Source organism: Petromyzon marinus, chromosome 2 (assembly GCF_048934315.1).
Source record: "Petromyzon marinus isolate PM22_M1 ecotype Great Lakes invasive population chromosome 2, UKy_Petmar_22M1.pri1.0, whole genome shotgun sequence".
Lineage (NCBI taxonomy): Eukaryota > Metazoa > Chordata > Hyperoartia > Petromyzontiformes > Petromyzontidae > Petromyzon > Petromyzon marinus.
Window position 1 is genome coordinate 4,036,296 of NC_133668.1, and position 26,827 is coordinate 4,063,122.

Below are 26,827 nucleotides of genomic sequence, written 5' to 3' on the forward strand. Positions count from 1 at the left end.
AAGCCCAATGACTATTTCTTAACGGTCAATGTGACGCCTCTAGCTTGCGTGTGTTCACCGGTCCACGTGTTCCCCTTTCGTCTCTTGGCGCAATTCGAAGGGGCGCATTCATTGCACGCTTCCGAGCATCAGCCCCGTTTTCTTAGTCAATGTCCACGTATCATCTCACACGCACGGGCACGTGAAACACAAGAGGACGGGGCGGCAAGGTCTGCCGAAAACCTGACCTTCAGGGCCTCGGTCTGCGCGCCCAGGCCTCGTGTGCACAGCTCCATGGCGGAGTATGAGCAGAAGGTGTCGCGCACCCGGTACTGGCTCACGGCCGATAGCCACAGCGACACATTCCCCTCCAGCTCCGACGGCGGGATCAGGATCGACTGGTGGCCCGAGTACACGCTGCACGCACACGCGCGCACGTACGTACACACGTGCCGTCACAGCGAGCCGGCCACCGCGCAAACGCGACACAGGCGAGCGTCGTCGACGCGGAGTCTGTGTTGAACTTCTCTCGCTCCGTACGTAGCCAACCGCGCTAATCGGAAGGTGCGCATCATAGTGGCAACGGGCGTCGCACGCGGGGGCACGGACCTGCTGATGCACCAGAGCACGAAGCCCAGGCCGCAGTAGGGGTCGAGGCAGACGGCGACCTCGCGCGACGGGTACAGCTCGCACTGCAGCTTCATGGAGCGGCACAGCGCGCTCGTGGCCGCGTGCGACATCTGGGAGGCGCGCACGCGCACACGCATGCGCGGCAAAACGCACAGACGGCACACGCAGACACGCACGCAGCCCGTGATTGCACGCCCCCAAGGCAGACAGGCGTAGTCGTGAGCGAACGCCTATTCAGGCTGTCACGGCACAGCAGGGCACGGTTTAGCCAGCACCACAACCCGGTAATGTTAACCAGCCACGGTGGCGAGATGTTAACTACCTCGCCCGGGATACAGGAGGTCATGGGTTTGATCCCGACCCTGACACCTAGTATGTATTTGGAGTTTGTATGTCTCTCTCCCCGTTGTCACGGAGATTTTTTATCCAGGTCCTCCGGTTTTTCCCTCCACATTTAGAATCAACATCACCCGTTGAGAGTCTTCGGTTGCCATACATTTCCACATGATGATAAGCCACTTCATTGGGCTATCATTTGTGGCCAGGATCGCTTCTGAAAAAGAGCTACATAGCTCAGTGGACCTTACATGGTAAAATAAAAAGTCTACAGTTTTTAGTTGAATCCACGTGTGGCACGCCATGTGTACAAAGTCACGTGGCACCGTGCCCCGCTCCCCAGGCAGCCTCATCCATTCTCCCATCGCTCGTTTCAACAAAAACCGCCAAAAATGGTTTCGTTTTTTTGTTTAACCTACACCCAGAGAGACAACAGCACTCGCGTACGCACGCACGCACGCACGCACGCACCTTGACGCCAGCGAGCATGCCCGTGGTGGAGACGCTGAAGTCGAGGTAGGCCAGGGCGTCCGCGCTGCCCAGCGACACGATTTGTGGCGGCCGCTTCCTCGGCAGGTCGTCTGCACGCGCAAACGTCCCGCGGGCAGCCTCACGCACTGTGCGCATGGAGCGCCGTCGGCGAGCACCTACTGAGTCCGGCGCAGCGTGCGAGGACGTGGCGGTGTGTCCAGCACGGCACCCGACTGCCTTTGTCTTAACGGTGCTTGTTTACAAGACGCCACTGAGGTACACATTTTAAGCCGAGTTGAACTAGGGGAGTCCCATGACAAGGTCGAATGAATCTCGCTGGTGTTATCCACGAGACGTGTTTGCGAGTCGCACGCACATTTCAGCGCGGTGATCCCGCAGCGACCATATCTAAGTCATATATATAGAAGTTTTCACAACTCTTAGATGAAAAGCCTCCCGTGAGAGATCAGTTACCTTCATCACTGTCACTCATCTTCAATTTCACACCGAATCTCAAGGTGCGGCGCTCACACCCACGTGCCCGAGGGTGTTCTATGACAAAATGTGACGAAACTCACGTACGATTTCTTCTGTCTGTGTGCGTGCGTTCTTGCACGTGTGAACGCGTGTTCATGAGATTGTGCATGTGTGTGTATGTGCGAGCGTGTCAGCGCGTGCACTTGAAACGCATATAGCCTGACACAAGCGCCGTGGTGATGTCACTGCCACTTAGTGGCGAATGGCGGTTGTTGTTGCTGTCAGCGCATGTTTCAGCGAATGTGTGAGTGAGCGAGCGAGTGAGCGGGCGAGTGAGAGGGACAGCAAGCGAGTGAGTAAGCGAGTGAACGAGCGAGTGAAGCAAGCAAGTAAGCGGGTGAGACAGAGCGAGTGAGCAAGCGAATGAGCGCACGAGCGAGAGAGCGAGCAAAAGTGAGTAAGCGAGCGAGTAAGTGAAGCGAGTGAGCGAGCGAGTGAGTGAGCGAGCAGTCGTACCGGTGTCCAGCATGGGAGGCCACGTCTTCATGTCGACGGTGCCGCTCGCGTCTTTGGAGCGAAGCAGCTTCATGACGGTCTGCGTGGTGAGCACGCACACCGCTCGGCTCACCTGACCCCCCCCGGGACCACGGAGGTCACGGCACCACAGGAGACAAAACACGGTGAGCGGTCAGGTTACCGTTCTATATATAGTCCCAGCCGGACGTGGAATCTTTTAATTAGGTAGAATTTCAATTGATCCATTATTTCAGGTTCAGTGTGAAGCATATACATCAAGTATGATGTTGTATTTGTGATAACTCATTAATTATATTTGGGATTTTGAGTTCCAGTGCAAGGAGGAAGAGGGGTACAGGTGAAGTGATGGGTCAACTCAAGATTTCACCCAGGTGGTGAGAACTCAAGAGACCAGGACGTGAGTGTCATTTGCAGGTGACCTGGGTCACCAAAAATGACAAAAGCAAAAATGTAAAAAATACAAGAACGACAACGAAGCAAATGGCAATCGGAGCGAACGCTACCAAAAAGAGCCAGGGCAAAGACAACCGCGTGACACAAGGTAATCAAGGTTTTTTTGGGTTAGATCGTGTAAATATAAATGTGTCCTTCACACACAACCACCCGAGATAGTCAATTAGTAGGGCTTGTCACGTAAACAAAACGTGCCAATGAGCTACTACTTCAGCACCACCGGTGTGTTGGAGAGTAAACCCACATTTACAATTTGAGTACGACGTTTCGCTGGTGATTACGAACATAAATATGACGTAAAATAAATTCCCTCTAACGAAAGTTGGGTCTCGCAATTGGATTGAGGGTGATAATGGGCCTGGTATGGAGGAGGCTCGTGAAGGACGCTGCTACTGGTCAGTTGCAGGCAGTCACCCTCCAACAACAACGGAGGGCAGAAAAGCGACGCTCGCAACAATGAGCGGAGCTCCTGGCGGCTAGAAATGCAGCCAGTTGGCATAATAGGGGGCACAGGTGGTGCATCGGTCAGTCATCTCAGTCAGTCAACCTATAGCACCTGGGTCTGTTCCGTGAAATCCTGTCAGCGAGCCTTCGACACTTCACGTGGCCGCAATGTGCACCTGGCCTGGCACAGGTGCCGTGGTGAGATCACTGTCACTTAGTAGCGAATGGCGGGTCTTGGCATTGGTAAGTGTAAGCAGGTGAGGGTGTGCGGCAAACACCTCGATGATCATCTTGACGGTGGGGAGGGTGCTGGGGATGTTGTGGGGGTGAGGGGGGCGCACGGTCACAGGAACGCAGCCCAGGAAGAGGCAGCCGTAGAACGCCACGATCAGGTCGATGCCTGCGGCCACGTGCGTACCCACACATGCACACATGCAAATACACGCACACACGCACACAGCTACGGTCAACAGCTTTACACCAACACACACGTGCGAGTGTGAGCATACGTGTGCTTGCAAGTGTGTGGGGAGCGGTAGTGTAGCGGTTAGCCCGCTGCGATACGAACCTGGCGACCCGGGTTCGATTCCCGCTCACTGCCAACACCTGTGATGATTATCTTAACCGGTTCTGGGCCTCCCCTAGGTCGACTCAGCTTCAAATGAGTACCTGGCATGGTGTGTAAACATCGGTACTTGGGAGACAAAGGCGACCAGGCGTGGTACTGGTCACCCACCCCTCATAGGTGCTCGCTAACAGCACTTGCCCATACAGTCTGTTAAGGTTGTACGGGGGATCTTTGCGGGGAGCGAAGGGGCAATGGTTGAATTGGCGACCCGAGTTCTATTTTTGCTCACGACCAATAACAGTGGCGAATATTTGCAACCTGTCCTGGGCGTCCCCTCAGTCGACTCAGCCTTAAATGAGTACCTGGTGCGGTGTGTAAATAACAGCAATGTCGAGTAAAAATTCGGCCGAGTTAGGTGCTGGCTGCACCGTCGTGTGCAGCCAGCACGTGTGCCTCATAGGTGCTGCTCGCTAAGAACAGCACTTGCCCCAACAGTCTGTTCAGGCTAGACGGGGGATCTGTGCCTTTGTGTGCGAGTACCGGGCGGGTAGACGAGCGCCACGTGGTCACCCGGGTTGAGCCGTCCCCTCTCGGCCATCGCGGCCGCCACGCGCTCCGCTCGCCGCTGCAGCTGCACGCAAGTGACGGCACTCGCGACGGCGCCCTGTGGGAAGACACCGGGGTGGGGCGCACAGGGGGGCAAGGGGGGCAGGCACAGGGGTCGTTGGGAAGCTGTCGGTGGGTTGTCCCACCTAGAATTCAAGTTCCTGCCGAGGTTGACTCCTCATCATCGTCGTCGTCAATGTCATCATCATCTACTACACTTGCATTATTAAAATTATGTAGGTGTAGTGGATGATGACCACCACCACCATTATCATCCCCATCAATACTGTCGTGATAATCAATATCTATATCCCAACGTGATGAAATAAAAAAAATGTGGGTTCTAACGCAACTACAATGTTCATGACATAGATAAGATTGGCCCACGCCATTAGAGTGTGGAGTTTCCATCACCGGCTCGTTGTGTGGACGGGCGCTACCCTCGCACGCGTTTGAGCAGGGACTCATTGACAGAATGGCGATTCTTTCCGTCTGCGTTTTTCGACGTCTCCATCACCAACGTTTGCCTCCATTCATGCCATGAGCTTGAACGTTACAGCTCGCAAATGGAAGTTCGCACACATTGGGTAATTGTAAATAATCCAAACCACAACAACATCAGCAAGTGATCCGCAACGCTGCAACAACAACATGAGCACGATTGCTGGCAAAATTTCACTCTCGGGGCAGAAACGAGTCGGCGGTCGTGGGGGCGTTGGGTGCGGACCGCCCCGTCGGCGCGCGTCACGCGTGTCCTCGCACGCGCGTCGTACCCGTGCGTTGAGCAGAATGAAGAGCGTGTGGTCGGGCGTGCTCTGTGCCCGCCACTGCAGCAACTCGGCGACGAACAGGCTCTGCGGACAACGGCGGAGAGACACGTGGAAAAACCGAGCAGCGGGGTGAGCGAGCGAGCGAGCGAGCGAGCGAGGGAACGCGGGGAGTTATAAAAATCACCCTTCACTTTCCGGTGACACGCGCTCATTGTGAGAATTATGGGCGATGTACTACTACAGCGCTGCTATTTTTACGTTACGAGGTAAGGCCCAAATAACCTGGAATGCAGGTTTGAGCCTGCATAGTGCTTGGTTGGGCAACCATTGTGCACAACGGCCTGCTATAGGCTGCTGCTGCAGGGTTAGGTGATGGGCAGCAGAGGGCTGTATCTCTATGCTCTAACATCTATGCTCAACCGCCAGTCACCGCCCTGACCGCACTGACCGGTGTGGCGAAGTATGGTCAAATAATCCCCGCGAACAGCACAGCGTGGGGAAGCCCTCATCCAGCAACGGACCACCAGAAGTGCCGTACTCGTGTGTGAGCCGTCGTACGCCTGCGTAAGACTGCGTCGTCGCAGCCTGATGGTTGCAACGGCATGGTCAGCGGCTCTGGGCCCTATGCATGTACACTATGTTGAACTTCTTTCGCACCATACGTAGCCAACCGTGCTAATAGGAGGTGCGTTTTTGCCAGACGTCCTGTAGAGCAGCGAGTTGCAATAATCGAGCCTTGTCGATGCTCTGCTGCACGCCACCATGTTGGCTACATCACGACTCAATAGTGGTCGAAAGCGTCGTAGAGCCTGATATGAAAAACTGCAGGACTCGACTATATTTTGCACGTGGTGATCCAACGACATAAAACGGTGATGTGGCCACGGTAATGTGGAGCGTGCAGAGTGCCGGCACCTTCTTTGCGTGTTCGCTGTCGTCCAGAGGCCCTACGTCTCGCCCGCTCGCTTGCGCAATCCGCTTCCCGGCCACCAAGTTCCCAACCATCACGGAGGCGGGCCCCACCTCTGCACGAGCGCGCACGAGGGGCCACCCACATACGGACGCCCAGCCCCACACGTTCAGCCCTCCTTGCAGGCAGGGAGGTGCATTTCATATGCAGGCTCTCACGGCCAGCATTACCATTCACATTTGAGTTTCTTTTGGGTCAGATCACCGTGAAGCCCTGATGCAAAAATCTTAACTGTAACTGCCCTCCCATTACCCGACACAGCCAATCAATTCAAGCTGTCACGTGGGCAAGTATGCACATTTATTTGGTTTTTATCAGCATATCAATTGGCATACCTTGACAATTTTTATTTTACCTTTTTCTGGAGAATATATCCAGCATCATCAACTGTTAAGAGCTCAGCTTAACATGCAGGCTTTCGCGACCAATATTATCCATAAGATATTTTTTTCTTTGGTTAGGTCGAAACAGGAGGAATTATCCATAATTCCGACTATCGCCTAATGAGGCTGGTTGTAATTACCGGTGAAACATCGTAATCGAATTGTAAATGTTGTGGATTTGCTCTCCAACACACCAGTGTGCTGTACCAGTGACGAATTGGCATGTTCTGTTTACGTGACAAACTTTACTAATTGGCTGTGTTGGGTGGTGGTGGGTTTAACCCTTAAAAAAATATATTATAGAGAAGCTCTCCTCACGTAAAAGAGCTTCCTTTCATCAGCACAAAAACATTTTTGCTTTATTTTCAACATTCTGGTTTTGCTGATACACCAAATCCAATGGCATGTTTGCCCGTGACGTGACAACTTGATTTAATTTGCTTCGTCGGGTGGTGGAGCGTTACAATTGAAAACAGAAGCGGGTGCAATTGGTTGCTCATTTTTGTGCTGTTAGCATCATACCCATGCGAAAGAACAAACATTCCAATCTCTCGTAGAGCGGTACAGACTTACCAATGTCAGAGACCGGCCGGAGAAAGCAGATCTCACAGAGCTACCTCTGAGATCCCTTTTGCCTGTGACCTTGCCTGCACAGCAGAGGGCAGCACTTTCCCATCCGCTCTGCCATGCGAGAGCAGTAATAGCCAAACCGAGATATTTTTTAATTCTCAGAGATGGAAATTGGGCAAATTAATTGCAGAACCCAATTTTTTGTGCGGCCATTGACGACCTGGCTGAGACCATCAACATGCACACGTGTACACAAAAGGACACACGAAGACAAAGATCACCCGTACAGCCTTAACAAACTGTTTGGGCAAGTACTGTTAGCAAGCATCGATGAAGACCGGCACGGCACACAAGGTGGTAGGAGTCCAGCACCACTCACGGCCGCCTTTGCCTCCCCAGTGTCGATGTTTAAAAATCTGAGTCAACCTCGGCAAGGCCCAGGACCGGTTAAGATAATCGTCACTGGTGTTGGTGGCCGTAAGCGGGAGTCCAACTCGGGTCATCGGGTTCGTAGCAAAGTCCGCTAACCGCTGTACTATGGCTCCCTAAGCATGCAAGCATGCACACACGCATGCACACACGCACGCACTGGCACCTGGCTGCTTCTGCCGCGGCTTGGGCAGGTTGGTGACACAGGTGTGGGGGCACATGAGCACGTTGCAGGGGTGCAGGGCCCCCTCGAGGAAGCGCTGGCGCGTCTCCGACAGGTGGATTCCGCCCAGCGGCGTCTTGGGCAGCGTGTTGGCCGGCACCAGCGCCAAGCAGTACACGCCCGTCTGGTGGATGCTGTCGATGGCCTGGGGATAGTCGGGGGGGGGAGGGGCGGATCGGGGAGGGTAATGTGGAGGGGTGGGAGGGGAGGGGTATAGCATGGAAGGGGTGCGGGAGGGGGGGTCAGGACGAGGGAGGAGGCAGTGCGGAGCAGAGCGAGAGAGATAAGAGTGAGGGACGAGGAGGAGGAGGTCACGAGTGAAATCAATAAACCGATGCCTTTCATTTAACCTCGTGATACTCCACTGAGATTTGTTATCTGTTCGTCAAAGAATGCTTGGGGTAGCTACGGTCACGCGAGGAGGAGGTTTATTAATTATTACAACTTTCACGGCTGGGCAATTTTAAAAAGGCGCAGCGGGGGTGGGAAGGGTGTCAATTGCGACGGCAGGCGACTTCCGGCTGCGTCGGCGCAAACAGCGTTGTGGGGGTGTTTCACGGTGGCCACGTTGGGGGCCCACAGGCATCGATCGGCGACCCCGCCAAGGTCACGCAGCCCGCCGAGCCGTGGCGCTGGCAGGGCGCCTCGTTAGCGGCTAACGAGGCGGGCGGGCGGGCGGGCGGGCGGGCGAGCGAGCGGGCGAGCGCTGTACCTGCAGCACGCGGCTCATCCACTGGAAGCTGTCCTCCTCCGAGGCGTCCGGGCGCTGCTCGGCCACCACCACGATCCGCTCCTCGTGCAGAACGGTGACGGAGAACACCGTGATGCTGCACCGCGCCGCCACGCACGCAAAAGACAAAGATCCACACCCCCCCCCCCGTATAGCCTTTAACAGAATGTAGGGGCAAGTGCTGTTAATGAGTAGCACCTATGAAGGCCGACATGGAACATGAGAGGGTGGGTGACCAGCACCATGCCCAGCCACCTTTATCTCCCTAGTGATGATGTTAACACACCACACCAGGTACTCATTTGAGGCTGAGTCGACTTAGGGGAGGCCCAAGACTAGTTCAGATATTCGTCATTGGTGTTGGCCGTGAGCGGGAATCGAACACACACGCACAGACGCACGCTCGCTCGCAGGTTCTAAAAAGCCCAGAATTTATGTCAATTTGCATAATTATCGTGAGAGGCATGGATCTGCAACTGTTTACGCATGCCACTGGTATCGTTGGCCTTCTATACTGACCAGACATCATAATATGTCAAGGTTATTTGTACCTCAGAGGTACCCCAGTGCCCATACAAGCTCACACTTTTAACATTTTATATTTTGCCCCCGTTTGCATGCTATTCGTGCATTCGGTGCCATGGCACGAGGCTACCGTACCTCTCTCAGTGCCACCCTCCACGTTAGGGAACCGCCCACGGAAGCGGACATCACAGAGCTGTCTCCGAGTTGCCTTCTTCAAGTGACCTCCACTCCACACGGTCGGGGGCAGCACTTTCCCCCACCCGCTTTGCTCGCCAATGAGAGTCGCGTTTGTCACATGACAGTCAAACGGGATATATTTTTTTTTAATTTCTGTCAGCTGGAATTTATCCAAATTGAGTGCACAACAAAATTGAATGTGATGGTGACCGGGCTGAGACGATCGACTCACGCACTCGTGCAAAGCACGGTGTGTGCGCGCTCAGCCGTGACGGCTACGTCGCTACGCGTGCCCTCGCACGCCCACGTGTACCGCACGCTGCGCCAGCAGGAGGTCACGGGACAGACCGCGGCGCCATGGGTTGGCTGACGGACACGGTAGACGCAACACCTGTTGTGCCCACTGCGCCGACTTCGCCGCCGTTTTAGCCGCCCAGCGCTCGGCTCGTCGTTGGGAGTGCCGCTCCTCCGCCCTCCGTTGCACACGCATGCACAAAGACAAAGATCCCCCATATAGCCTGAACAGACTGTTGGAGCAAGTGCTGTTAGTGGAGCACCTATGAAGGCCGGCACGGCACACGAAGGGGTGGGTGGCCAGCAACACGCCCGGCCGCCTTTGTCTCCTGAGTGGCGATGTTTACACACCGCACCAGGTACTCATTTGAGGTTGAGTCGACCTAGGGGAAGCCCAGGGCCGGTAGAGATAATCGTCACTGGCATTAGGCCGTGAGCGGGAAACGAACCTGGGTCGCTGGGTTTGTAGCGCAGCTCTCTAGCCGCTACAATACACTACCGCTCCCCACAGACGCATGTGCGGATGCACACGCACACATGCACACACACACATGCACACGCACACATGCACACATACACGCGCACGCGCGAGCTCACCGTCCGCGGTAGACGAACTTCATGGGCTCCACGGCGAGCGCGGTGGCCACGATGTCGTCCCCGTTGTGTCGACGGCCGCCCACCACCATGAGCCCGTCCATCTTCCCCACCACGAACACGAGCCCGCCCTGCGCAAAGACAAAGATCTCCCATGTAGACCACACAGGCTGCTGAGGCTAGCGCTATTAGCGAGCACCTATGAAGGCCGGCATGGCATACGAGGGGGTGGGTGGCCAACACCACACCTGGCCGCCTTGGTCTCCTCAGTGGCGATGTTTACACATCTCACCAGGTACTCATTTGAGGCCGAGTCGACCTAGGGGAGGCCTAGGACCGGTTCAAGTAAATGTAACTAGTGTTGGTGGCCATGAGTGGGAGTCGAACTCGGATTGCCAAGTTCGTAGCGCGGTGCGCTAACCGCTACACTCCCACTATGCTACCCCTACATACATACATACGTACAAAGACAAAGATCCCCCGTATAGCCTTAACAGACTGTAGGGGCAAGTGCTGTTAGCGAGCACCTATAAAGGCCGGCACGGCACACGAGGGGGTGGGTGGCCAACACCACGCCCGGTCGCCTTTGTCTCCCCAGTGGCGATGTTTACACATCTCACCTAGGGGAGGCCCAGGACCGATTCAGATAATCGTCACTGGTGTTGGCCGTGAGCGGGAATCGGACCCGGGTCGCCGGGTTCGTAGCACAGCGCGCTAACCGCTACACTACCGCTCCCCACATACGTACTGACACAAACACACATGGATGCAGACACGCACACATGCGCACAAACACGCGCAGATATGGACACGTGCACAAACAAATGCACTTCCGACACACGGCACGCGCGCGGTCATCTCGGCCGTCGCGGGCTTCGCTGTTCCTGTCTGGCCACACGCGCCGTGTCAATGTCCACCCACAGCGACAACAAGTTTGTTCTCAGACTCAGTGGCCGCTGTCCGAGTGAACGAGCTCGCGTTTAGTTTTGCGCGTCCGTCACGTCGCAAGGCTTCGGTCGCTCTGCTGCCCGGGCACGCGTCTCTCTCTCTCTCTCTCTCCGTGCGTCTCTGTCGTTTTGTCCGTGTGCGAGGAACTCACGGGTCCCAGGAATCCCAGCATGCTGCTGCGCACAAAGGGGACTTCGCTGACGGGGACCCCCGCGTCGTCCACCGGGAACACCTGCCGCCCCCGCACGCAAACGCCCGGTTCAAGGGGCAGAAGGGTACAACGTACGACGCGGTGATTACGGTGGTGGTGACCGTACATGTGGGCGCCAAGGTGGATAGATGTTAACTACCTCGCCTGGTATACAGGAAGTCGTTGGTTGGATCTCGAACCTGACGCCTGCTGTACATTTGGAGTTTGCGTGTCTCTCTACTCGTGGTCGCATGGCTTTTTTTCCGGGCCCTCTGGTTTTTCCCTCCACATTTAGAATCAACATCACGTGTTTAGAGTATTTGGCTACTATACATCTCCACGTGATAAGCCACTTTGTTGAGCTATTATTTGTGGCCAGGTCGCTTCTGAAAAAGACCCTTATAGCTCAATGGGCCTTACCTGATAGAATAAAAATTGTTTATAAATAGCTCAGTATGAATGTTGAACTTCTTTCGCACAGTACGTAGCCTACCGTGCTAATCGGAGGTGCGGCGGAAGGAAAACAAACTAAATACTAAAATCAGTTCTAAAGAAATTAGTTTTCAATCTAGATGATTTTAAAGTGCATAGCTCCGGTGGTTTCCTAATAATGGAAGGAAGAGCGTTCCAGACGGCCGCAGAAGCGCATCTGAAAGCACTCAAAGCGGTGCCCGTATTTGTTCGACGGCTAGCCAAAAGCCGCTGCGAGGATGACCAGAGTTCACATGATGATGGTTTATGTTCCTTGACGAGATCAGCGAGGTATTGTGGTTAATTTGTGGCAAGCCAGAAATGAATTGACGTGGTGCTGGGCAGGGCAGCAGACAGCAGGGCAGAATAGGGATGGGCAGCACTGGGTAAGGTAGAGCAGAGTATGGCAGGACAAGGTGGATAGCGGCAGGTTAGAGGTGGGTACAGAAGGGCAAGGTAGAGCGGGTGGAAATGGGAAGGCTACAAGAGGTGGAGAAGAGCAGGGCAGGGCTGGGCAGGACATGGCAGGGAACATCAGGGCAGGGTAGGGGAGGGTACAGCAGCAGGGGAGGGGAGGGTAGAGCAGGGCAGGGTAGGGCAATGGCAGGAAAGATCAGGGCTGGGCTGAGCAGGGTATGGCAGGATCCAGCAAGGTAGGGCAATGGCAGGGTATAGAATGGCAGGGTACAGCAGTGCAGGGTAAAGCAGAGTAGACAGGGCACGGTAGAGCAGGGTAAAGTAGGGCAGGGTAGGGCAGGGCTGGGCAGCGTAAGAGTAGAGCAGGGTAGAGCAGGGCAGGGTAGAGCAGAGCACGGTAGCGTAGGGCAGGGTAGAGCAGGGCAAGGTAGAGCGGGGTAAAGCAGGGCAGGGTAGAGCACAGCAGGGTAGAGTAGGGCAGGGTAGAGCAGGGCAGGGTAGAGCAGGGCAGGGTAGCGCAGGGCATGGTAGAGCAGGGCAAGGTAGAGCAGGGTAGAGTAGGGCAGGGTAGAGTAGGGCAGGGTAGAGTAGGGCAGGGTAGAGTAGGGCAGGGTAGAGTAGAGCAGGGTAAAGCAGGGCAGGGTAGAGCAGGGTAGAGAAATGGCAAGCAAGGGCAGGGTTTGGAAGGGCGGGGCACCTCAAAGGTGTGCTTGGTGATGCCGGCGAGTCCCAGGTAGGAGGTGCCGGTGCAGGGAGAGGACACGCACAGCTCCCCCACCTCGTCGGTGCGGCACAGGAACGGCACCCCGTCCGGCCGCACCACGCACACCGCGGCTGGGGACCAACGAAAAGATCGCCCACGTAGGCTGTACAACGTTTCGGGGCAAGCTGTGTTGTGAAGGACGGAACGGTGCCCCCACGAGGGGGTGATGTGGCCAGCATCACGCCCCCAGGATAACGTTTGTCACCCCGGTGCTGATATTCACCACATCAGGTACTCATTTAAGGCTGAGTCGACATAGGGGACACCCAGGATGGGTTAAAATATACATTTTTGTGGCCATGTTCGTAACGCAGCGCGCTAACCGCGACACTGCCGCTCCCCACGCACACGTGCGTGTACGCACGCACGCATACACACACGCACGCATACACACACGCACGCACGCAGGCAGCCACACGCACCTCCCGGCATGACGCTGCCCACGTCCTGCACCGTGAGCACCGAGAGCTTCTCCTCCGAGTCGACGCGGATCGTTCCGTGGCTCAGGCCGTGCATGGAGAGGACGCCGCGGCCCGCGGGGAGAGGCAACCCGTCCTCGCTCGGCCTGCACGCACGCACACGCACGTACGCACACACGCACGAACGCAAATGCACGCACGCAGACGCGCGCACGCACACGCACGCACGTATGCACATGCACGTACGCAAACATGCGCGCGTGCACGCACGCACCAGCATGCCAAGTGTGAACCCTCACACACAGTCACGGCAGTATGGTGCTGTGTGCCGCAATGGCGCTATGTGGTAGTGCGAGTGTGGTAGTGCGAGTGTGGTAGTGGTGGTGCGGTGCGTGATGGTGGTGCGGTGTTTGGTGGTGGTGCGGTGTGCGGCGGTGGTGGGGTGTGCGGTGGTGGTGCGGTGGTAAGGCGGTGGTGCGAACCTGCGGATGGCGATGGTGAGCACCTCGGGGGAGCCGGCGCAGGGGCAGATTGCCTCGGGCAGCAGCCCTTTGCTCTGGAACACGTTGAGGAACGCGTCGCATGACGAGATCGACCCTACGCCACGCACACGCACGCAGGCATGCACACATACACATGCAGTCTCTCGCAACACGATCACCACCACCAACAACCACCATTTGCCTCTCCTCTTGCGTACGGCTGCATGCTTAACAACGCATAAGGCTCTGCTCGGATTATATTGTTTCGGTTGATGTGCAAGTGGATCACTTCAATGCCTCTGTAGAATTTGTTCACGGGGGTTTGTTCTCTGCTTTGTGGCCGACGGTCACCGCCTCCGCACACTCGCAGGGCCAACTCACTCATCAACGCAGCAGTGCAGGCGGATCCGCCGTGAGATCGAATCACTCGCGGGCTTAATTTAGTTGGGGCGCAACGGGTTGGCGAGATGTTAACTACCTCGCCTGGTATACAGGAGGTCGTGGGTTCGATCCTGACCCTGATGCCTGTTGAATATTTGGAGATTGCATGACCTCCCTCTGGTCGTGTGTATTTTCGCTGGGTCCTCTGATTTTCCCTCCACGTTTAGAATCAACATCACGCGTTTAGATCATTTGGCTACGATAAAGTTCCACGTGACAATCCACTTCGTTGAGCTATTATTTGTGGCCAGGTCGCTTCTGAATAAGAGCTGTACAGTTCAGTGGGCCTTACCTAGTAAAATAAAAAAATAGTTTTTAGTTTAACAAACTGTGGATCATTAAACTCATCACCAAGAACTGGTGACAATGTGATCGAGGATTTCGTGCCAGGCAAGATGCACAATGCGGATGCACAGTGCACTGGGGGGAGTAAAGGCGTGCACGCGCAAGCGTAGGTGTGCACGGGTGAGCAGCGGTGTCTGTTGTATACAGCTGAGTGTGGTGCTGGACACCCACTCCCTCGTGTGCTGTGCCAGCCTTCATAGGTGCTCGCTAACAGCACTTGCCCCAACAGTCCATTGCGGGCTATACGGGCCGACCTTTGCCTCTGTTGTGTACAGCTGAGCGTTGTTGTTGTGTGCCGTTGCGCGACGCGCTTTTGTGCTCGGGAAAATGTGCAACCGACGAGAGTTGTGCACGCGTGCGCGCCTGTGAATGCATGAGTACAGACGTGTGTAAGGCGAGTGTAAGGCGAGTACTTGTGTGAGTGCGGGTGAGTGGTCACTCACAGGGGTTGGCTCCGTCCGCCACAATGAGCATGCGCAGGGCGCGCAGGTTGATGTCGCGTTGGTCTCGGTGTGCCACCAGCGCCCAGTGCATGTCCCGTGACTTGACACACGCCACCCGCGCTGCACGGCACCACCACCATCATCACCAACAGCATGGTGTCCATCACCAACAACAACAACCGCCATTCGCCACTAAGTGGCAGTGACGTCACCACGACGCTTGTGCCAGGCCATGTGCACCCTGAGGCCACGTGAAGTGTCGAACGCCCGCTGGCAGGAGGTCACGCGGCAGACCCAAGTGCCACGGGTCGACTGACTGAGATGACTGAGATGACTGGCTGATGCACCACCTGTGCCCCCTACTGTGCCAACCTGCTGTGCTTTAGCCACCCGGTGCTCCGCTCGTTGTTGTGAGCGTCGCTCCTCCGCCCTCCGTTGTTGTTGGAGGGCGACTGCCTCCAACTGCCCAGTAGCGTCCTTCACGAGCCTCCTCCACAGAGGCCTATCTTGACACGGCTGGTACCAGTATCGGCAAGTCCACTCAGCTCCACGTCCTCCTGTACCACATTACTCCATCTCTTCTCTAGCCCGTGCCGCGCCCGTTTAGCCCCCTCGATCCGGCCGAACAAAAGCTGATTAGGCATGCGGTGGCTGGGCATGCGGGCTACATGACCCAGCCAGTGCAGCCTTGCCTGCCGGAGGAGCTCACTGATGGGACCTTGTCCAGATCTTTCAAAGATTTGTGAGCTTCTCACACAATCCAGCCTGGTTAAACCCAGGATGGATCGTAGGCAGGCTAGCCTAAATGTTTCTAACCGGCGAAGATGTTCCCTTAAGGGGGTACACGTTTCGCAAGCGTAGAGAAGGGAGGGAATGACTGTGGCCGAGAAGATCTGAAGCTTCGTGCGGAGCGACAGACCAGGTAGCTTCCACACAGCGTTACGCAACCGATGAAAAGATATTGCCGCTCGACTGATTCGCAGTGAGACCTCTGCTCTTAAACTGGAGCCGGTCATAAGCACACTGCCCAGGTATGGGAAACTCTCCACTCTCTCCACAACTGCCCCATCACCGATTTGGAGTTGTGGGGGCGGAGTGTCCGATGGTACAAAATACCCAGGTAGGTGCTTAGTTTTGGTGAGGCTGATGGTAAGGCCCCACCTCTTAGTGGCACGCTCCAGTCTCAGCAGCAGCGTCTCCAACTCCTCCTCTGAATGAGCAGCTATTACCAAATGATCGGTATACATAACGTGGTTGAGCAATAGGGGGCCATCCCTTGACCGCACCCAGGCATCGATCAGTTTCTCATTATATCTGTACCAAATAGAAATTGGTACAGATATAATGTTCATCCCAAGGTGAACAGGGAATGGCTCCGACTCCCGGCCATGTAGTTTTACCCGGGCCCGCTCACCATCATGAAGGTCCTTAATGATCGTGAGCAGAGGGTTGGGGACTCCGAAAGCACGAAGAACAACCCAGAGCCCAGGCCTACTAATGGTATCATAGGCCTTGACCAGGTCAATAAAGCAGAGGTGTAGGTCTTGTTGGAATTCCCTACACCTCTGCTGTAGCAGACGGACAGAAAATATGGCATCTGTGCAGGACCGCCCTTTCCTGAAACCGCATTGGGGCTCCGCAAGCCTCTCCTCAGCGTGCCTAGCAAGGCAATGTTGAATAATCCTTTCCAGGACTTTCCCGGCATACTGAGTGAAATGCCCCTGCAGTTGTTACAGTCTGTGCGGTCCCCCTTCTTAAAGAGGGGGACCACCAGGGCATCCTTCATATCCTGCGGAACCCGTCCAGTGGTCCAGACTGTTGTTATGATGTCATATAGGGCAGTCTGTGCACAAACGCCACCCTCCCTTAGCATTTCGCTTGGGAGATCATCTCTGCCCAGTGCCTTTCCTGGTCTCAGACTCCGGATCGCCTTCAGTACTTCCTCAATAGATGGCACCTCAGCCAGCCACTCACAGGGGGTGACTTCTTCCAATATTTGAGGCACCGCAGCCTCAGCAGAGTCATCCCCACTTTGTGCCATGATGTTTTCCTGGCTGAGGGATTTCCTCTCCCCCAGGACCTCACAGAAATGCTCAGCAAATCTGCAAACCTGTTCCTAGGGGTTGGAGATAGGATCACCGTTTTTTTACCCTAATGATGGTAATAGGTGTGGCGCTGCAGGTTACTTTTTTGATGGAGTTAAATAGAGATTTGTGATCGCGGGCTACTGACGCAGACTCCATCTCCTCAGCAATCCGCGACCACCACCCATCCTTGCAGCGCCTCACGGCTCTCCGAACCTTCGAGCGTAGGCTGCGGTAAGCCTCCTCATTCTCTGACGTGGGATGCTGTATCCAATGACAGTGGGCCTGTCGCTTTTTCTCAACCATCCTGAACACCTCCTCTGTCAGCCAGGGTCTCTGGGGAGGCCTGGACCGAGTACCCAAAGCAGCCATTGCAGCTGCATGAGTCACAGTCCTAAACCTCACCCATTTACCTTCGACATCAGGAGGAGTGGGGGACGATGCCAACCCCAGCCGCAAGCAATGATGAAATTCTCGTTTGCAACTTTCATCAGCTAACTGAGACCAGGCCACTTTAGAGGTTGGAATGGGGTCCTGGGTGTACACCCACCACCGGAATGGAAGAATGGCAGGCGCATCTTACAGATGACTAGTCGATGGTCAGAAGGCAGATCAGCTCCACGGTAGGTCCTGGTGTCAAGGACATGGGCTCGCATCTGCAGGTCCGTCACTATGTAGTCCAGCAGGTGTTCTTGCTTGGACCCAGCATGCATCCATGATGTTGTGTGGATGTGTCGATGCCGGAACAGCGTGTTTGGTAATTACAAGCCCATGGGCTGCACAGAAATCTAGCAGCCTCCTACCGTTGTTATTGAGCTGATCTAGCCCATGCCCTCCAATGACTCCAGACCAGGTGCCAGCATCATGACCAACTCGGGCATTGAAGTCACCCAACAAGATGACTCTATCCCGAGGGGCCACTTTAGCCAGCACCTGTGACAGGAGGTCATAGAAGGCATCTGACTCAACGGCTTTGCCTGCATCCCTCCACGGATGTTCGTCTTCGGTGGGGGCATAAATAACCACGACCACCACTCCTCGCCTCCGGTTGATGGGAAGGCGAGCCCAAAGTAGCCTGGGGCTTACAGCTTCCCACACCTCACCGCCACGCTCCCACGCCCCCTTCATTCTTTTGTTCAAAAGAAGAGCCACACCCTGTTGTTTGGCAGTCTCCTGCCCCGAGTAGAGGACTATCCCTCATGGTGGCAGGAGCCAGAACCGGTCCACCAGACCTCCTGAATGCCACAGAGATCCAGGCGGTACCGGTCCAGCTCCCGACAGAGGAGTGGCAGCCTCTCCTCCGCAGTGAGCGTTCGAACATTCCACGTGGCCACACGAAGTGGCTTTTCGTTGTTTCTGAAGGAGCCCCGAGGGTAAAGATTCAATCTCCTGGCTCCGCCAATTGGGGTTTGGCCAGGAGACGTCATAGATGCCTGTCCCCCCGGGGCCTCCGGCACAAGCTTATTAGTTACATATTTAATTTGTGGTTTTGTGGTAATTAATTTAAGGTGGAGGGGTTACCAGCCCCTCGCACCCGTCCAGAGCCCCCGTTTAGCCACTGTGGTGGTCACAGATGCCATGAGGGGAGAGGCCAATCGGAATTGGCCCTCCCCCCACAGCAGTGTCCACGACAGAGCTGCCCGTCTGGCACCGCAAGGAGGTAGGGGGTTGTCCAGCACCACACTCATCAACACCATCGTCATCATCATCGTCACTACGATTATCATGAACACCGTCATTGTCATCATCATCATTACGATTGTCAACACCACCATCGTCGTCATCACTACGATTATCAACACCACCATCATCATCACTACGGTTATCATCAACACCATCGTCATCATCACGAAAATTATCAACACCACCACCATCATTGTCATCACGACGATTATCATCAACACCATCATCATCATCATTATGATCACGACGATTAGCACCACTGCAATCATCACAACGATTATCAACATCATCATCAGCATCTTTATGACAATGAGCACAACTACTACCACTACAATCATCATCACTCAGATTATTATCACCACCATCACTATCACTCAGATTATTATCACCACCAGCACTATCACTATCATCATCAACATCACTACCATCATCAATATAATCACTAAAATGATCAACAACATCATTAAAATCATCACGACCATCATCAAATAGAATAATCATCGTCATTGTCATCGTTCTACACCGCTGAGACATTCGTCTGTGGGCACGGTGGCAGAGAGGTCTCCTGACCTGGTCCTGGGCCACCGGCACTCACCAGCCCGGTGTAGTAGGGTCAACCGACGACCCCCATGGCTAACAATGGCTTGCAGAGCTCTCCTTCCAGCAGTGGATTGGCAAAGGGCTGCAAATTACACTGCGTAACAAATTTGTATTTATTTTTTGTTCCTAGGTAGTAAGTGTTATTTCCTAATTGCTTATGCCTCAAAAGTACAGAAAATTGATATTATTCCCCCACAAACTTTGCTTTTGTGACCAGGACAGTGAAATATTGAAATGTACACATTTTCAATGAGAAAACGGGCGAATTTGTGTCTTTTCGATCACATAAAGTCAGAAAACATATGAATCAAAATTAACATGTATTTATACAAAAGTAATACAAAAATTACTACAAAAGATTTAGAAGTGAGTGGATACATATCTGCATTTTTCTGAGGTGGCATCAAGAGGCTGCATGCATCAGGCAGACGCATTTTGCTTTGTCTGCGGCCAATTTATCAAGACAAGAGCGAAAATTTACTCTGTGGAAGCATCTGCTGAGATGTGTGAGGCCTACAAGGCATATTTCGGCATGCCTGTCGGGGATCAAGACAAACCCTGAGCACCTCATTTCACCTGCGAGCAATGCAAAAACACTCTGGAAGGTAAGATGGACAATTGTTGCACCAAAGAGCCCAATGCATATCCGACCAGGAACACAGAGCCAGTGAACTCAAGCACGTACACCAAGCTCTTAAGGCTAATGGTTACTCCGACTACACAATCCGCAAAGCTATCTCTCCAACCATGAAGAAGGACCTTCTTGAGGAGCCTTTCGAAACCATCACTTTACCCTACATTGCGGGGATCACAAAAAAGATCTCCAAAATCTTGAATAAACACAAGATCCAGGTCCGATTCAACACATTACATAAAATCCGTGATCTGGTTCCGTCTGTAAAAGATGTGATTCCGGACATACAGTACCCTGGCGTCTACAAACTAAGTTGCCTCTGTGGTAGTAGTTACATTGGAGAAACCAAACGACATGTCTCGGGACCGCATTCGTGAACACAAAGCAGACCTAAAACACGGTAGGACCAACACCTCGGCCGTGGCAGATCACTGTTATAATTCAGTAGGCTCACATGACATTGACTTCTCCAAGACAGAGGTTCTTTGCAAGCCATCTGGCTACCATGAGAGATCCGTTCATGATGCTATCCACATATACAAACACAGAGACAATTTCAACTGAGAAAATGGGTTCTGGCTTAGCAATCATTGGAAGGATTTGAAACACCATTTCGGGTCTTAATTGATTGTTCACGCTTACGGTGGCTTTCAGACCGCATCCATTATTTTCGTCTCCCCCCTCCTCTTTTCCGAACATAGATGGACTCGTCCACCTGAATAACTGCCAAATCGCTCTCCGTGGTGCTAACGTTAAAAAACGCCACTTTTTTCAAAATTTCTTGCTGTGGTTTTCACACCTGATGATGATTGCTTGTGTTGCAGTCGAAACGTCGTGAGAATGTTATTGTTTAATATTTTTTTTATTCTTTTGTTTCCCTTCTACGTGACTTTACCGAAAGAACCAAGAATATGAATCCCTGCAGTCACAAAACTTTAATTAAAAAATTATCAAATTTGTTTAAAAATGTAAATTGTAAAAGTTTTTTATTTTTACAATTTTCAATGTCCGAAATTAATAATCAAAACCATCATGATCACCATGATGATCAGTTTAACATGTAGGCCTATGCAACCAATATCATCCATAATCGCCTGGTATAAAACGAATTGGCATGTTCTGTTTACATGACAAACCTTAATAATTGGTTGTGTCGGGCGGTGGCGGGTTTAACGACACATTTATATATTTATGCGATCTAACCCAAAAAACCTGTATTATGCACCATGATGATCTTGACACACTGCACCAGGTTACCGTAACCCCGCACCTCCCATTAGCATGGTTGGCTAGGTACGGTGCGAAAGAAGTTCAACATTCAGTACATACATCATTGCCAATCGTTGCGTCCATTCATTACCGCATTCACCACCGCAAATACCAGTAACTGCTGCCTTCACCCTCTTCTGAGGAAGAGAAGGCAAAGTGAGTGGCGGATGAGCGATGCTTTACCTTTGTAGGCGTAGACTTTCTGAATCCAGGAGACCGGGTTCACCTTCATGAGTGAGTACGGCACGCAAACCACGTGCAGCATGTTCATCACGCTCTGCGTACCCACCACACACACATACAAAGATCCCCCATACAGCCTTAACGAGTAGCAAGTGCTGTTAGCGAGCACCTATGAAGGCCGGCACGGCACACGAGGGGGTGGCTGGCCAGCACCACACCTGCCCGCCTTTGTCTCCTTAGTGGTGATCTTTACACATCACACCAGGTACTTATTTGAGGCTGAGTCGACCTAGGGGAGGTCCGTGACCGGTTCAGATAATCGTCAATGGCGTTGGCCATGAGCGGGAATGGAACTCGGGTTGCCGGGATCGTAGCGCAGTGCGCTAAACCGCCACACTACCCCTACCGCTCCCCTACACACAACTAGAGACACACAGCACCGTGCACACAGCATGACGCAGCGAGCGACGGGCGTGAATCGGTGAGTGCTGCACCTTCACTCAGCCTGGCTCCCTTCATGTCGAATTCTACCCACAGTGCAGCGAGGTAGGAGCTGAGTGCAGCACCCCACATCGGCCGAATTAGTGCTCTGTGCAGCTGCTGTAACAATTGTGCGTTAGACGGCAGCGGCGACGATCGCTCGGGGGTTACAGAACGAGGCTTCGGCACGGAAAAAAAAAACACCAAGCTTCTTCGATGCCTCCTTAGCCACAGGAGTGAAACAGCCGTTCCGGGACAGCGCAGCACGAGGAGAATGGAGAGAGCCAAGCGGAGACAAGAGGGATCGGTGGATCTAGACGAGCGGGATCTGTGGCATCTAGATGAGTGGGATTGGTAGATCTAGACAAGTGGAATCGGTGGATCTAGACGCGAGGGATCGGTGGATCTCCACAAGTAGAATCGGTGGATCCAGACGAGAGGGATTGATGGATCTAGACGAGAGGGATTGATGGATCTGGACGAGAGTGGTCGGTGGATCTAGACGAGAGGGATTGATGGACAGACGAGAGGGATTGATGGATCTAGACGAGAGGGATTGATGGATCTAGACGAGAGGGATTGATGGATCTAGACGAGAGGGATTGATGGATCTAGACGAGAGGGATCTGTGGATCTAGACGAGAGGGATTGATGGATCTAGACGAGAGGGATTGATGGATCTAGACGAGAGGGATCTGTGGATCTAGACGAGAGGGATTGATGGATCTAGACGAGAGGGATCTGTGGATCTATACGAGAGGGATTGATGGATCTAGACGAGAGGGATCTGTGGATCTAGACGAGAGGGATTGATGGATCTAGACGAGAGGGATTGATGGATCTAGACGAGAGGGATCTGTGGATCTAGACGAGAGGGATTGATGGATCTAGACGAGAGGGATCTGTGGATCTAGACGAGAGGGATTGATGGATCTAGAAGAGAGGGATCTGTGGATCTAGACGAGAGGGATTGATGGATCTAGACGAGAGGGGTTGGTGGATCTAGACGAGAGGAATCGGTGGATCTGGACGAGAGGGATCGGTAGATAGAGACGAGTGGCAACAGTGGATCTAGACGAGAGGGATTGATGTATCTAGACGAGAGGGATCAGTGGATCTAGACGAGAGGGATCGGTGGATCTAGACGAGAGGGATCGGTGGATCTAGACGAGAGGGGTTGGTGGATCTAGACTAGGGGGGTTGGTGGATCTAGACCAGAGGGGTTGGTGGATCTAGATGAGAGGGATCGGTGGATCTAGACGAGAGGGATCGGTGGATCTAGACAAGAGGGATCGGTGGATCTAAACGAGAGGGATCGGTGGATCTAGACGAGAGGGATCGGTAGATCGAGACGAGTGGCAACGGTTGATCTAGACGAGAGGGATTGATGGATCTAGACGAAAAGGGTCGGTGGATCTAGACGAGTGGCATCAGTGGATCTAGACGAGAGGGATCGGTGGATCTAGACGAGTGGCATCGGTGGATCCAGATGAGAGGGATCGGTGGATCTCGAGGAGAGTGATCGGTGGTGTGTCGAATTGCGCGCCCTCACGGTGAGGATGCCGTGCCACAGCCCCACGTCCTTCTTGAAGTCGAGGACGTTCACCAGCGTCTCTCCTGCATGGGGGAGACAACGGTTGCCCGCTCAGCAACACCGCGATCGCACAACCCTGCGTGTGCAGTGCGTGTGTGTGCGTGCAGTGCGTGTGTGTGTGTGTGTCCGTGCGCACCTTCGATGTAGCTGCAGGCCTGCGTGAGTGCCTGGCAGTGGGTGAGCATCGCCGCACGCGACACCGTGACGCCCATCACGCTCCCCTCCTTGCTCGTCTTGTACTGAGCCGCACCCACCAACCACAAGTGCGTGCGTCATCACCACCACTACGACCATCACCACCACTATCATCAGCACCATTATCACCACTATCATCAGCACCATTACCACCACGACGATCATCATCGTCAGCATGCTCATCACCATCGTCACCACCATCACCATCACTCTCCCCACTAACGTAACTATCATCCTTACAATTACCACCATCACCTTTGACATCCTCGCCATTACCACCACCACCATGATCATCATCATCATCATTACCACTCGCAATCATCACCACCATCACTGCCATCCCCGGTACTCGGTCGATGATGAAGCGGCCAGTCACCTCAATGTACGCGATGTCGGCGTTCGCGTCACAGATGTGGGGGGTCCAGTCCTTGGGAGCTTTCCCCACGTTCCTCGACTCCGTCACGAACCACGTGAGCTTGGGCCAGCCTGGGGAGCCACACGCAGCAGTGACACACACCACACATAGCACACAGCAGTAACACACCACACGTAGCACACAGCAGTAACACACCACACGTAGCACACAGCAGTAACACACCACACGTAGCACACAGCAGTAACACACACCACACATAGCACACAGCAGTAACACACCACACGTAGCACACAGCAGTAACACACCACACATAGCACACAGCAGTAACACACCACACGTAGCACGCAGCAGTAACACACACCACACATAGCACACAGCAGTAACACACAACACGTAGCACACAGCAGTAACACACCACGCGTAGCACACAGCAGTAACAAACACTACCCGTAGCACACAGCAGTAACACCCCACACATAGCACACAGCAGTAACACACACCACACATAGCACGCAGCAGTAACACACCACACATAGCACACAGCAGTAACACACCACACGTAGCACACAGCAGTAACACACACCACACATAGCACACAGCAGTAACACACCACACATAGCACACAGCAGTAACACACCACACATAGCACGCAGCAGTAACACACCACACATAGCACACAGCAGTAACACACCACACGTAGCACACAGCAGTAACACACACCACACATAGCACACAGCAGTAACACACAACACGTAGCACACAGCAGTAACACACACCACACGTAGCACACAGCAGTAACACACAACACGTAGCACGCAGCAGTAACACACCACACATAGCACACAGCAGTAACACACCACACGTAGCACACAGCAGTAACACACACCACACATAGTACACAGCAGTAAGACACACTACACATAGCACACAGCAGTAACACACCACACATAGCACACAGCAGTAACACACACCACACGTAGCACACAGCAGTAACACACCACACATAGCACACAGCAGTAACACACCACACATAGCACACAGCAGTAACACACCACACGTAGCACACAGCAGTAACACACACCACACATAGCACACAGCAGTAACACACCACACATAGCACGCAGCAGTAACACACCACACATAGCACGCAGCAGTGACACACCACACATAGCACGCAGCAGTAACACACCACACGTAGCACACAGCAGTAACACACCACACATAGCACACAGCAGTAACACACCACACGTAGCACACAGCAGTAACACACCACACGTAGCACACAGCAGTGACACACCACACATAGCACACAGCAGTAACACACACCACACGTAGCACGCAGCAGTAACACACCACACGTAGCACACAGCAGTAACACACACCACATGTAGCACACTGCAGTAACACACCACACGTAGCACACTGCAGTGACACACCACACGTAGCACACTGCAGTGACACACCACACATAGCACACAGCAGTAACACACCACACATAGCACACAGCAGTGACACACACCACACATAGCACGCAGCAGTAACACACCACACGTAGCACACTGCAGTGACACACACCACACATAGCACACAGCAGTAACACACCACACATAGCACACAGCAGTAACACACCACACATAGCACACAGCAGTAACACACCACATGTAGCACACTGCAGTGACACACCACACATAGCACACAGCAGTAACACACACCACACATAGCACACAGCAGTAACACACACCACACGTAGCACACTGCAGTGACACACCACACATAGCACACAGCAGTAACACACCACACATAGCACACAACAGTGACACACACCACACGTAGCACACAGCAGTAACACACCACACATAGCACACAGCAGTAACACAACACATGAAGCACGCAGCAGTGACACACCACACATAGCACACAGCAGTAACACACCACACATAGCACACAGCAGTAACACACCACACATAGCACGCAGCAGTAACACACCACACGTAGCACACAGCAGTAACACACCACACGTAGCACACAGCAGTAACACACCACACCTAGCACACAGCAGTAACACACCACACATAGCACACAGCAGTAACACACCACACATAGCAACAGCAGTAACACACACCACACATAGCACACAGCAGTAACACACACCACACATAGCACACAGCAGTAACACACACCACACCTAGCACACAGCAGTAACACACCACACATAGCACACAGCAGTAACACACACCACACATAGCACACAGCAGTAACACACCACACGTAGCACACAGCAGTAACACACCACACCTAGCACACAGCAGTAACACACCACACATAGCACACAGCAGTAACACACCACACCTAGCACACAGCAGTAACACACCACACATAGCACGCAGCAGTAACACACCACACATAGCACACAGCAGTAACACACACCACACATAGCACACAGCAGTAACACACACCACACATAGCACACAGCAGTAACACACCACACATAGCACGCAGCAGTAACACACCACACGTAGCACACAGCAGTAACACACCACACGTAGCACACAACAGTGACACACACCACACGTAGCACACAGCAGTAACACACACCACACATAGCACACAGCAGTGACACACACACCACATGTAGCACACTGCA

The 26,827-nt window shown here is 53.6% G+C and overlaps 1 protein-coding gene across 8 annotated transcripts in view; it reads right to left on the bottom strand.

Annotated features, from left to right (window-relative positions):
* The window catches only part of LOC116944335 (disco-interacting protein 2 homolog C-like), a 235,676-nt gene that overhangs the window by 15,353 nt on the left and 193,496 nt on the right, over positions 1 to 26,827 (bottom strand). For all 8 annotated transcript variants that reach the window (XM_076069209.1, XM_076069210.1, XM_076069211.1 and 5 more), the window contains exons 11-30: positions 24,184 to 24,293; positions 23,749 to 23,851; positions 23,571 to 23,635; positions 21,539 to 21,632; positions 15,086 to 15,205; positions 13,857 to 13,971; positions 13,378 to 13,520; positions 12,890 to 13,026; positions 11,266 to 11,346; positions 10,170 to 10,297; positions 8,559 to 8,673; positions 7,790 to 7,991; positions 6,187 to 6,296; positions 5,275 to 5,355; positions 4,436 to 4,559; positions 3,606 to 3,727; positions 2,410 to 2,521; positions 1,417 to 1,526; positions 589 to 719; positions 228 to 396 (exon numbers count right to left, since the gene is read on the bottom strand). In XM_076069209.1, the coding sequence (XP_075925324.1) occupies positions 228 to 396; positions 589 to 719; positions 1,417 to 1,526; positions 2,410 to 2,521; positions 3,606 to 3,727; positions 4,436 to 4,559; positions 5,275 to 5,355; positions 6,187 to 6,296; positions 7,790 to 7,991; positions 8,559 to 8,673; positions 10,170 to 10,297; positions 11,266 to 11,346; positions 12,890 to 13,026; positions 13,378 to 13,520; positions 13,857 to 13,971; positions 15,086 to 15,205; positions 21,539 to 21,632; positions 23,571 to 23,635; positions 23,749 to 23,851; positions 24,184 to 24,293 (2,372 nt within the window). The remainder of the gene's footprint in view (positions 1 to 227; positions 397 to 588; positions 720 to 1,416; positions 1,527 to 2,409; positions 2,522 to 3,605; positions 3,728 to 4,435; positions 4,560 to 5,274; positions 5,356 to 6,186; positions 6,297 to 7,789; positions 7,992 to 8,558; positions 8,674 to 10,169; positions 10,298 to 11,265; positions 11,347 to 12,889; positions 13,027 to 13,377; positions 13,521 to 13,856; positions 13,972 to 15,085; positions 15,206 to 21,538; positions 21,633 to 23,570; positions 23,636 to 23,748; positions 23,852 to 24,183; positions 24,294 to 26,827) is intronic.